Below are 12504 nucleotides of genomic sequence, written 5' to 3'. Positions count from 1 at the left end.
CCAGAAGTACAATAGAAGAGATCTCGGGTTCCCCTGAGCACAGATGGTGATGCTGAGGTTCAACTGGAGTGTTATCTATCACAAACTGGCCCTGCTTCTGACTTACAGTAACTCCCTATACACACAGATCTCACTTTCACAAACTGCGGCTATAACTCATAAAATGTCAGACTTCATTAGGTGTCCTCTGAATTACATTACTGTTTAGGAGAAACATTTGATATATTAAATCAGATGTCATTTGTGAGTTTTACCTTTGCTATTGGTTCTGCCATGTACTACATCTATATCAATATAACCAAAACCTGCATATTTAGAAATACCATTGCCAATTCTCATTAGAAATTTAATTTATGTTTTACAATTATGCAAAAGTTAATGAAATAATCAAGAAAAGAAAACAATAGTATACGAATATAGTATTGTTTATAAAACAATATGTCAATTTTATTTTAAAACAGTAAACAACAATTTAAACACTTTTAATAATATTTTGAAAAATTATATTCTGTTATAAAATATTTTATTGATACTTTAATGATCAAAATAAAAATGCAATACAAATGTTTACTTTGTACGGGGCGCTTACAACACCATTACAAAGTACATCTTCGGTCAAGATGCATCTAAATATCAAAACATAGACAAGGAAAATGATGCTAACCATTTTATCCTCCTGTTGCAATTCCACAGAGGAGGAAAAGCAAGAGAGAAAGACAAAAACAGAAGAGGACAAAACAACTGTGAGTAACATTCAGACACACATATAAACACACAGTCAGGCGTGTAATTTCCACTGGGGACAAGGGGGACGTGTCCCCTCCCCTTTCCAAAATCCCGTTCGTGTCCCCCCCACTTTCAAATTTGTTTGTTATGATTTTTAACCGCACGCCGTCATCGCCACGGAGAAGTAGGATTGAGCAGTCTGCCTGTGTCGATGCGGGCGTCGCGTGCACACTCTAAAAATAGCTCACTGAAAGGTTGTTTTCAATCACGTGGGCGGCAGCAAGTGATTTTCTCCATAGTAATTGACAATGACAAACTCAAAGTACTTATGCTTATCGACCTGAACAACGACCAGGTAAGCCCAAATGTCTGTCAAACCTTACTTGTAATAAATACTAACTTCTGTTAAAAGAACGAGCCCTTATTAAACAGATAAAGTAAAAAATCTTGCGCTAATTGTTTCTTTCCCAAAATCCATTATAAGGAGACAGTTTATTGTACCAAAACAACAACCACGGAAAAGCAAATTAAATACATTTTGTTTATAACTGATATCAAACATAAACACGATAACAGAAAAGTTTTATGTTCTCAGTTTGTCGCTGCCTTGAGCCACGTTATCTGGTTTCTTTAAAATAAACAAGCTTAATGAGACTATTGTTATCCCCGGAATAAGTGCTAGTTCTTTTAACAGCAGCTAGTGTTTATTACAATTCAAGTTTGATAGAAATTTGGTTTTGCGTAGTCGTTGTTTCGGTAGGCTATGTTAATTAAGCTGTATAATGGACGATCGGACTCGTTCTTTTAACAGCAGCTAGTGTTTATGACAAGGCTTGACAGAAATGTGGGCTTCCCTGGTTGTTGTTATGGTACATTAAACCTTGTTAAGCGTTTTTGAAAGTCATCCGGCTCGTCTCCTCCCGACTGCAGATTCAGGTTTACAAACCATTTTGTCCTCTGTTTCTCAGTCAATACTCGCATTTTCCTCCTTCATAAACATCAACTTTTGCTACACAATAGAAACACGGTGTGGTTTCATGGTTTAATCCATTTAAACAATCAAAACCGTTTGTGAGTTCCCTATGGAGAAAATCACTTGCTGCCCTCCATCCGCACTTCGCTCACTTCATGCAGAAAATCCATTATTTCATGAATTTTGTATCACTATAGTGCCTAAACGTATGTAAATGCAGGAAATGGGATTTAATCAAAAACATTTTTCCCCATTTTGTGTCCCCCCCACTTCTCAAACCAAAGTTACACCCTTGCACACAGTTATGTACTACTGCAGCCAATCCCCTCGCAGTTTATTACTCTGAGTATAATGATTTACAAGAGGCAGACTGCACTGGAAAAAAACATCAAGAGGTTAGATAAGCTGTTTCTGGGCTGATACAGCCTTCCCCCTGGGAACAGAGGGAGTATCGCCATCTTGTGGTCATTGTGGTAAGTGCACAACCCTTGGAGCAAACCATACATGTATTATGTACAGTATATACGGCACAGTATGCCGTAAAATAGCTTATATTAGTATAGCACGTGCATCAAATCTGTGGGATGTTATGGCTGTACCTTGTTGGAGCGTAGTGAAACTCGTCCCCCACAGCGTGCACAGAACTTGGTTTGGCAATAAGAACAGAGGTGGCCGCAGCCGTCGGCAAACTTGGTTTTATGGCAGATACCGCAGGTGGGAGCGTCGGCCTTCTGTTCCTGGCTGGTCTGTGCTTCCTCTCCCATTTTCTTCACCTGATCCTTGTAACTCTCAAATTGCTGGTGCAATTTCCTGTGGGGAGCAGAACACAGCCAATCAGAAAGCAGCAACGTTTAGTATCAGTAAACTAGTAGCCCCTTTTTGGTGTGACTTTTCACTCACTTTTCACTAATCACTTATTATTGTTTTTTTCCCACTATGAAAATATCAAAATGTCAAAAGACGCTTAAATACTAACAATACCTTGACACTCACTTCCCTACAATGTCTAACTTCAAACCTTTATTTTCATCCTGTTACACATTTTAACAGTTTGTCCATTCTGTTTACTATGTTCTTACCCTTGTGTAAATGATGAAGTTACTGTATAATGAATAAATAGCATATTTATGAAAATTCAATTCACATTCAAGTACATTTTATTTGTAAAGTGCTTTTCACAAAGTGCATCGTTGCAAAGCGGTCTTACAGAAAAAGTCAAAAAGAGTTGAGATCCACTGCGCTATATAAATATTTTCTTGCCAGCATATTATGAAGTAAAAATGTCTGCATTGACGTTGTTTATGAAACGTACATAATTACATAATAAGAGATCAGTGCTTGTATAAAGTTTTCTCTCATTACAGTGAGAGTGGTGGGGGTCAAAGGCCCTGGACAGACCCTGAAATGCTAGCTGTATGCTTGCATAAGACACATACATTTTGTATGTCCCCTGTCAATCAACCGTAGACGTAGAACTAAACACAAGGGTGAAGAGGGTGTATACCAGATATCAACTACACCACCTCCCACCCAAAATCAAAGATGAGATAAATGCATCTTTCAGCTAAACCAGACTTTCTCACTCGCACACACACATCGAAGAAAGGTAAGCTCCACTTCTCCCTCCACCAGACGTCATTTCTGTTCAAGTTAGTGATCTTTCACCTCTTCAGGATCAAGTCGCCCTGTCAGCAGGTCTGCTTGCAATGACCTTTTGACCTGTGCACTTTTAGCATGTGGATATACAGTACCACTCACTATCTAACCCAGCGCCCCTCTCAGATACATGTAGCATATCATTTAGGCAACCATTTAATTTTTAAGAGCTTTATTAAAGAGACCGTTCACCATAATTTTAATTCTGTCAATATTTACATCAAAAACCTTGACAGATTTTTGGTCGACTAACACACACTTCACACAGCTGTCAGGTAGATCATATGTAGATGATGCGGTGCCGATCCTAGACGTCTGGGGGCCCTATGCAAACCTTTGTGAGGGGCCCTTGTCATTATAGTTAAAATTAGAGCAACATAACTGTAAACTATGAGAAATAAAAATAATACATCAATTAACACACTTAAATGAATTAAAACTGAAAGACAAAAAAACAATAAACTGACAGTAAGAACTATTAAATATAAAGTTTAATTCACATTTTGATTCACATGTAAAAACATGTAAAGTAACGCGTGGCTCTGGAACCATCTAGCTTTAAAGAAAACTTTAACACGCAAATGCGGTGCATTTTTTACTAACCCAATGAGTGATTAACAAAATAAAGCATGATAAATGTAGTTTACTCAAGAAAGCTAAGCAAACGAAAACACATCAATAATTCTCTAAATGTAATGACACAAATACTATATATTATCATGGGCAAACAAAATACAGTGGATTGCAGTGGTGTGCATTATAGCTGAGACTCACATGAACACTGTACAGTTTTGTGATTGTAAGTCATTCCCTGTAAATGCTGTTGAGCTTTAAATAATGGTATATTTTGTATATGAACCCATACAGTAGTGAAATAACAATATTTACATATGATTAAACAGTTTATTGTAATAAATATCAAACATCTAAAAGGTGTGCATTATAGCTGACACCCACATGAACACATACAGCTGGTTTTGTGATTTTAAGTCATTCCCTTTAGATGCTATTGAAGTGTATATTAATGTCTATGTTACTTTGGAGACCGTCCCTAAATTCACGACTATCGAACGTCCAACGTCAAACCAACTGGATGCCAGTGGACAAATACTGAATTTGTAAACCTGTACTTGTATTTGGCAAAACTAAATAAGAAATAGTACAAAAGCACATGCCTTCTTGTTCTTTTGCTTCGCGTTGTTGGCGTTTTCCGTTAGAGACAGTTTCGTAAAGGCACATTTTGTGCATTGTCATCATCACCTGCCGCGCACCGCATGATGTCCGAGTATGTACCAGTAATTTAATAAATTAAGTATTAAAAAGGAAATTTCCAAATGATTCCTGTAAAGTTAAATAAAGTTATAAAAATAGCGTCTTGTTTACATTATAGTGTTTTTGATTCGGTGCTAAACGGGGGCCCCTGGTGGTGCAGGGGCCCTACGCAACTTGCTTAGTTTGTTAGGAAGGATCGGCTCTGAGATGATGTAGATGATGTGAATGCTGGAGGAGCTCCAGAGGTCTGGCAGCAGGCAGGGCAGGTGCACAAGCTCAGGTAGCATTACAGACAGCTGGAGACCAGAGTACACCTCACCTCCAGCCCGTCAGCCAGGAGACGCATAACCCATAATATAATGTCTCATCTGATACACAGCAGTTAGAGACGTCAGAGAAACATGAGCCAGTGCATCGATACATGAGCAACACCACGGCCAGCCGAAGACCTACACATTACTTCTCATGCATTATACAACCAATGCATGACGCAACCATTATCTGCTATGTCTTTAAAGTATAGTATATCATTTTCTTTCCAGGCCAAGAATTTTAAAATATAATATATATATATATATATATATATATATATGTGTGTGTGTGTGTGTGCGTGTGTGTGTGTGTGTGTGTACAGCCGTGGAAAAAAATAGGGGACCATTTGAAAATCATTTACATCAATGTGTTTGGGTAAAACGATCGTTTTTGTTTAATTCTGTGAACTATTAACAAAATTGCTTTGATTTCAAATCAAAACATTGTTTCTATTTCTAAGAAAACATTCACTTTCAAGCAATACAACAGTAATATTTGTACATGTATTTAGGAAGTTCAAAAATATTTTGGGGGGATTTAATGCGTCTTGTCATGCTGTCAGTCTTTCACATTGCTGTTGGATGACTTTATGTCCATCCTGAGGTTTGATTTTGTTAAAATTTCTTGATTATATGTAGAGATGTATGTTTATAATTTAGATGTACAGTCAATGAAAATTCTTGGCCCGGGAAGAGGGTTAAACAAAATATACATACACATATTATTTAAAACTAAAGCTATAATAAACAAAGAATAAAATAATTTCAGTACTGACTGAGCGCATATAATTTAATAATAATCTATATAATCTAAATTATATAATTAAAACTAGGCCTTTCAGTAACATTGGCTTATAGTATAATTAGTGTTTTTTTATGATTCATATATTATTATTAATTATTATGAATACAAATTCAGTGATTAGTATTATAATTCAGTGTTGCAGTTTTGCTATTTAAAAGACAGGTTGTTTCCACTTTATTCAAGCCAGCTAGGTAATTAAGCAATTTGGGGTTTGAGGGCAATGATAAATCCATCCAGTCATACTTACGCCTCTGGCTCCTTTGGAGGAGGATCTGTTTGAGGTTGGTTTTGGGACTTTGTCTGGGGTTGAAGAACATTATTAACCAGATCAGTGATCCCGCTAAAGGGAAACCACCTGCATAAACAAGCAGACAGCGGAAACTCAACATCCTGACCATCAAGAGATGAAACACTGCAGACAAACGGGCTGACACATGGGCCAATATCATGACGACTGCAGTGCAGCTACATTCATGAGGAACACACACGAAGAGCACGTAAAACTACAAGAACCACAAAAAACAGAGAAAAAGACAATGATGAACAGGTACAGACCAGAAAAATCTGACAAGCTATATTCTGATTGGCTGGATTTGTTTAGTTTAGTAGATGTAAATGTACACAAGGATGCCTGGAAAGTTAACTTAAAAGTTACCTGGATGACACAATGATCGCTTTGGGAAGAACTACTTACTAGAAGTTGATCTTTGAATAATCTTTAAATATAACATTTGTCTCGTGGAGGTCTAGTTTACCTGCCACTGAGTGTCTAAAAAAAGTTTGTAGCCAACCATAGCGTGGCATGTTTTCCATGTCACATGTAGACAGATTTCTCCACGAGCACATCTACATCATGTAAACTCTCCTTAAAAACAATCCTGATACTTCACACAGAATTCAGAAATCTGGCTATGCGAGACTAGAGAAAAGTGAACAAACTGAGAAAGAGGTCAAGAACAAAAGATGGAACAACAGCAGAACACACAATCAGCCAAAGAAGCCGGAGCGGGTGAAATGAATTTAGCATCCATCAGCCCGAGATGTTGTTATGTACCCAGAGACAGAGAAACGTATAGTCTCCATTCGCAACTGACAGAATCAAGCAAAATAATGCAAGACAGCTCATACACGTAAATTAAGCTGCCGAAGCCATGACACATTGTGGGCAGCCAATCACCAGAGAGAGGAGGGTCAAACAGCCGCCAATCACAGAGGAAGCCACAACAAACGCACACGGCACTAACCAGCCAGAAGGGAATGTCAAGATCTCTAGCTAAAATCAGACCCCCATGGAATCAGGGAAAACTTTGGAGAATTTGAGTATTGGTCAATTATTTTATTAACAGACCAGTTTGTAACATTGGACCATGTTTTAGAACATGCATCATGTTTGAATTGTGCTAGAAGTTAAGTGTGAAAGCCAGTGCAGATTTCATGTGGGTCTGACATAGTTACTTACTGGACTGGCTGAGATTTTGCATCTTCTTTGACCCTAAAACAAAAAAAGTGAACAAAACTCAGTGAGAACAACACAATGATAACAGAAATATAAGACAACAAACATGTAAAAACAAAATCAAACATAAGATGAAATAAACATTATCAAAAACAGATAAGTATCGAACAAAGATCAAAACAAATGTACTAAATATGCAAACACATAGGCAATGAATGTGATGAATCAAACAATAAACACACAAACATGTAAAGACATGCAAGACTTGGAAGGTGATTTTTGTACTTTCTGCACCGCTAGTGTCACCAAACTATACATTGTTTTCTTAAATGCCTTCTGCCATTGGTCAACAAACAGACGCTCCTGTCCTGAAAAATGCCGTTCCAAAAAATTATAAAAATGGCATCATATTTAAATAAATATTTAAAAAGGAAAATGAGCAAAAACATTTAGAAATAAGCCAAATAAAAAAGATTTTTAAACTAAAATTACACTTTTGCTCCCAACAGTTATATCACACTATGTGTCCATTGATAACTCATTCACAACGCTCCGTCTAGCAGCAGTGATGAGCTTAAAGGGACAGTTCACCCAAAAATAAATATTCTGTCATCATTCACGAACGCAGAGAAAGATACTGTATTTGGAAGAATGCTTGTAACCAAACAGTTCTTGGCCACCATTGACTACCATAGTAGGAAAAATAACAATGGTCGTCAAAAGTGCCCCAGAACGGTTTGCTTTCCTACATTCTTCAAAATATCTTCTTTTGTTTCCATCAGAACAAAGAAATTTGTTAAGCAATTACCTACTATGGTAGTCAATGGTGGCCAAGAACTGTTTGGTTACAAGCATTCTTCCAAATATCTTTCTCCGAGTTCATCGCGACATTTATACAGATTTGGAACAACTTGAGGGTGAGTAAATGAAGACATAATTTTCATTTTTGGGTGAACTGTCCCTTAAATACCCAAGAAATACAACCTAATGAATTAATAAAATCAATCAAATCATGGTATCACATTTTTTGTATCACCGTGTTATCCGTTACATTACATGTTATGTTATCTTTAATTATTTTATGGAAAACTGTTGCACTGTTTGTATACCTCGGTATGAGAGTGCCCTCTAATGGCCAGAAATGTTTATCATATGAAGAGACATCAACCATAGCCACTGTATTATTGAAGTTTCGTTTGAGCTTATCTTGTAACCCCAATTAAATGTAAAACTAATTAACCCCATACACCCCTTTAACTATTCACAGATCTTATCAATTATACAACCCCCATAGCAATAGTCCTCAAAGGGATACTTCACCCAAAAATGAAAATTCTGTCATCATTTACTCACCCTTAGATTGTTCCAAACCTGTATACATTTCATTGTTTTGCTGAACAAACAGGAAGAAATTTGGAAGAATGTCAGATATCACCCACCATTTACTGCCATGGTAGGGAACATAAATACTATGGGAGTCAATAGGGGGTGAGATTTGACATTCTTCCAGATATCTTCCTGTGTGTTCAGCAGAACAAAGAAATGTATACAGGTTTGGAACAATCTGAGGGTAATCATTTTTGGGTGAAGCATGCCTTCAAGCATACCAACAGCAGGGGGTACAAGCAGACCCTGAGATCTCACTCACACTCACATACTTGTATACTAAACTTCACTCCTTTCTCTTTCTCTCTCTCTAGAGAACAGGTGTAGAGAACTAATTCAACATCTTAGACTGGCAGGGGTGGCAACACATTTAACAGAGATGCCACATCATGTTATGAGGACAGCGCCAGAGCCGTTGAAAAACAGAGTTATGACACTCGCATAGACGTCCGTTGGAAGAATGGAATGCGGAAGGAGCTCGTGTTATGGAGTAACCAATAGTTCCAAAAACTGCACTGAAGCCCATTCATTTAAATGTCTCCCAAACGCATTTGCTGTACAGTTGGTGAAATAACGGCATGTTCATACATTTTAACGAGTTGGCGGACATATCTTATCATAGATCTTATATTCATATTACTCACCAGAAAAAAATGCTGCTATAAATGTAGTCAGCGTAGTATTCGGTGTACACAATGTGCTAATATATTTAGCAAAATGTATGCAAATATAGTTGCTGTTGTCTGTCCCGCTAAAATCCATTCAAATAGGTTGACAGCAAGGATTTGTTTGGAACTGTCGGTACACGATCCGGGATGCCTGCACGATCCGTTCTGCGCATGCGCATAATGACGTAGTAAACAACTTCACGGTTTCCCTACACTGTTGGTATCAAGCATGCGATGAAACACTTGACGGCCAGACGGCACAACTGGCGGCATATTTTTGTAGGCTACATTGTGTTTTTCATTTAACAGTTCACGGCGGGTCTATTTTGATGTTTTATGTAGCTTACGCTATGCATTACGATGTGCTTACGTGGTTGCCAATCCAAAATAATAAAGGAGTTGTTACATGGACATACACGATTTTGGTTACATGTGGAATAAAGTCTGAGTCTTGAGAGTCTGTCACTGCAAACCTTCAGTTTCCTCCATACTCCCCTTTGCGATTCATTGCTGCATGGCATTAGGCCTACTTAACTTGCTGTGTTTCGATCTGAGGTCAGTAGTATTGTCAAAGACGGTTTTTATTAAAAGCTGCTAATATTAGTTAACTTTAAATCGACTCGTTTTGTATTAGTATGGGTCTATATATAGGCTAATATATCTATCTATATAATCTAAACGAGGAATAATCCCTTCAATGCTGTTTACAGAACACAATAAGGAACATAATATGCATTTCTGCCTAGACTATCTGCACTTACATGAAGAAAGAACTACAAACAAGTCTGGGGAAACGTTACAGAGTATTTCAACGCATAGTGTGCGCACAGAAGTGACATGAGACCAGAGGTGGACAGTAGTGAAAGTCGCGGTACAAAGGTGCTCAAGCGTGGAACAGATCGTGCAGTGTCGTCGCTAAACAGAATTGTCTACTACGTCATTATGCGCATGCGCGGACTGATCGTGCAGGCATCCCGGATCGTGTACCGACAGGAACTATTGAGCGCTCCATGAACCACGTGACCACATGGCGGCGAGATCGAGTGTCGTGACTCTGTTTTTCAACGGATCTGCTGGACAGCACGACGTTGTGTCAAGTTGTCATGGAAACCTCTACGCAGTGGAAACACTCGGTTATGACATCACATCAGGTGATGCATATGAAAGTAATAACATGACCTCAGACCATCATGACCCCGAGCTAAGCTTTCTCAGAACACAGTGGTTAAAAGCATGACGTCATGAGGAATCAAATGTTCTTTGATTTTTGAAGGGGAAAAGAGTTCAGTGTACAATAAAAACAATTATACAAACAATAGTTGCCCCAAATTTCTACTAAAAATATTGTTTGTTTTTGCATTTATTGGCAGATAATGAAAACTTGAGAAACAGTTGAAAATAACAGAAAAGATGCTCTTAATTTTTCGCAGCTGTATATTATGAAGCATGTCAATGAATGAGTGTGTGTCATATATGTATATTTTAAAACATACATATTACAAAGACACATACTGTATATGTTTGTGCTGAGTGAGCGTGTCAGAGGTGAACAGAGAAGGAAAGTCCTGATACATAACACAGCGCTGAATGTCTGTATGGGGCGTAATTACTCTACAATTCCAGCTGCCAGTGTGCCAGTCTGTGCTGGTCAGTAGGGCTGGCAGTGCCCACACTTCTCCTCCCAGAACCAAAACATAGCCTTCACCCTGATCTCAAAAACCCTGAGCTTAAAAACAATCCAGGGTTATTTTCAACGTGAGTATGTTTACAAATCATATTCTAATTTCTTCACAACAATGTGACAGTGCAGTTAATACTCACAATATGTGAACTATAAATAATATGCATAATTAATGTAAATAATTCAATATGAACATGCCAAATTAATAACATATATTAGGTGGTATTTACAAATGATTCAACCAAATAGCATGTCAAAACATTTTTCATTGTTTGTTAACAATTTGTGTTTATGTTAAACGTCCTGTGTGTAATTTTTTGGAGGATCTATTGACAGAAAAGCAATATAATATACATAACTATGTCTTCAGATGTGTATGAAGACCTTACATATGAAGCGTCATGTTTTTATTATCTTAGAATGACCTATTCCTATCTACACACACCGCGGGTCCCCTTACATGGAATTCGCCATGTTGTTTCTACAGTAGCCCTAAACGGACAAACTGCTCTACAGAGCGCGTTTCGTAAATACGTAATCTTCTTCGGCAAAGAAGCGAAAACGTGACGACATCTTAGTTCTGTGTCAGCCACCGTAGTGCTTCAAAAGGGAGCCATTGGTTGCAATTCGCAACCTCACCGCTAGATGCCGCTGGACACTGGACCTTACATGTGATACAGCTTTACTGTAAAGTGTTACCAAAAGAAAAGTAAATCCATCACACTTAAAATGAATCAAAAGTGAACTCAAACTGAAGTGAATTGTGAGTTTAGATTGTGCTGCGTATGTAGTCTGTTCTAAAACAATCCTTTCAATCACTCAGATTTCTCTTCAGTTAATAAGCAATGTTTAATGTTCGCCAGCCACACCGAGTTCAGTTTTATGAATGTGTATTTCTCTGCATGTGGGATATATAACAGGTGGCACAATCACTGCACGACCTGTGCACAGAAGTTATCTCAGGCCAAAAAGACCTAGGTCACCATGAACTACATCTTACTGCATCATCTGAGAGATCACCGAATAAACACATACACACAGTTTCACAAATACGGTTAAAGGTAGAGAGTAGTAGTGCTATTTTGGGATTGCTTTTGTTGCCAATGATACATGAGATGCTGCCTAATAATGCCACGTACCTACTGGAAAACTATCCCGTGGAGTGCTCATGACGGCTCAAAATCTGCCTACGTAGGGAGCTCGCAAGGTTTCGGGAGAGAGACACAGTGTGACATGACTGCGGAGGCTCTTTTCGAGCCAAAAAAAAGCTTCGCTTACAGCTCGCCATCACACAGCTACACCCGAAATAGCACCCGGGTTCAAGCCGCACCATTTTAGCATCAGACACCTGTTCATTAGGACCATTCAGCAGGATGGCCTCCCCTGAACACGCTTCCCTTTAAAAGAGGATTAGCACCGGGGAGCTCTTGATTCCAGCTGTCATCAGTTCCGCCGTGGCATCTGGATCAAAAGCAATCTCATTTGGGCTCAGAGAGCCACCATCGGCCGCGGCGGACCCGGATCACCTTTGAGTGGCAGCTTTAAATCCCTCCTCACATTTAGCTCCACC

General features: G+C 38.4%; 1 protein-coding gene across 16 annotated transcripts in view; it reads right to left on the bottom strand.

Annotated features, from left to right (window-relative positions):
- Positions 1-12504, bottom strand: part of rims2a (regulating synaptic membrane exocytosis 2a) — a 169537-nt gene that overhangs the window by 139071 nt on the left and 17962 nt on the right. For 12 of the 16 annotated variants that reach the window (XM_057339824.1, XM_057339833.1, XM_057339835.1 and 9 more), the window contains exons 3-6: positions 7203-7235; positions 5991-6098; positions 2299-2509; positions 665-676 (exon numbers count right to left, since the gene is read on the bottom strand). In XM_057339824.1, the coding sequence (XP_057195807.1) occupies positions 665-676; positions 2299-2509; positions 5991-6098; positions 7203-7235 (364 nt within the window). The remainder of the gene's footprint in view (positions 1-664; positions 677-2298; positions 2510-5990; positions 6099-7202; positions 7236-12504) is intronic. The other 4 variants (XM_057339834.1, XM_057339837.1, XM_057339825.1 and 1 more) reach the window with 3 other exon arrangements.

This window comes from Triplophysa rosa, linkage group LG8, assembly GCF_024868665.1.
Source record: "Triplophysa rosa linkage group LG8, Trosa_1v2, whole genome shotgun sequence".
Classification (NCBI taxonomy): Eukaryota; Metazoa; Chordata; class Actinopteri; order Cypriniformes; family Nemacheilidae; genus Triplophysa; species Triplophysa rosa.
Note: the sequence above shows the minus strand (reverse complement) of the source record. Positions and strands in the feature narration are given on the sequence as shown.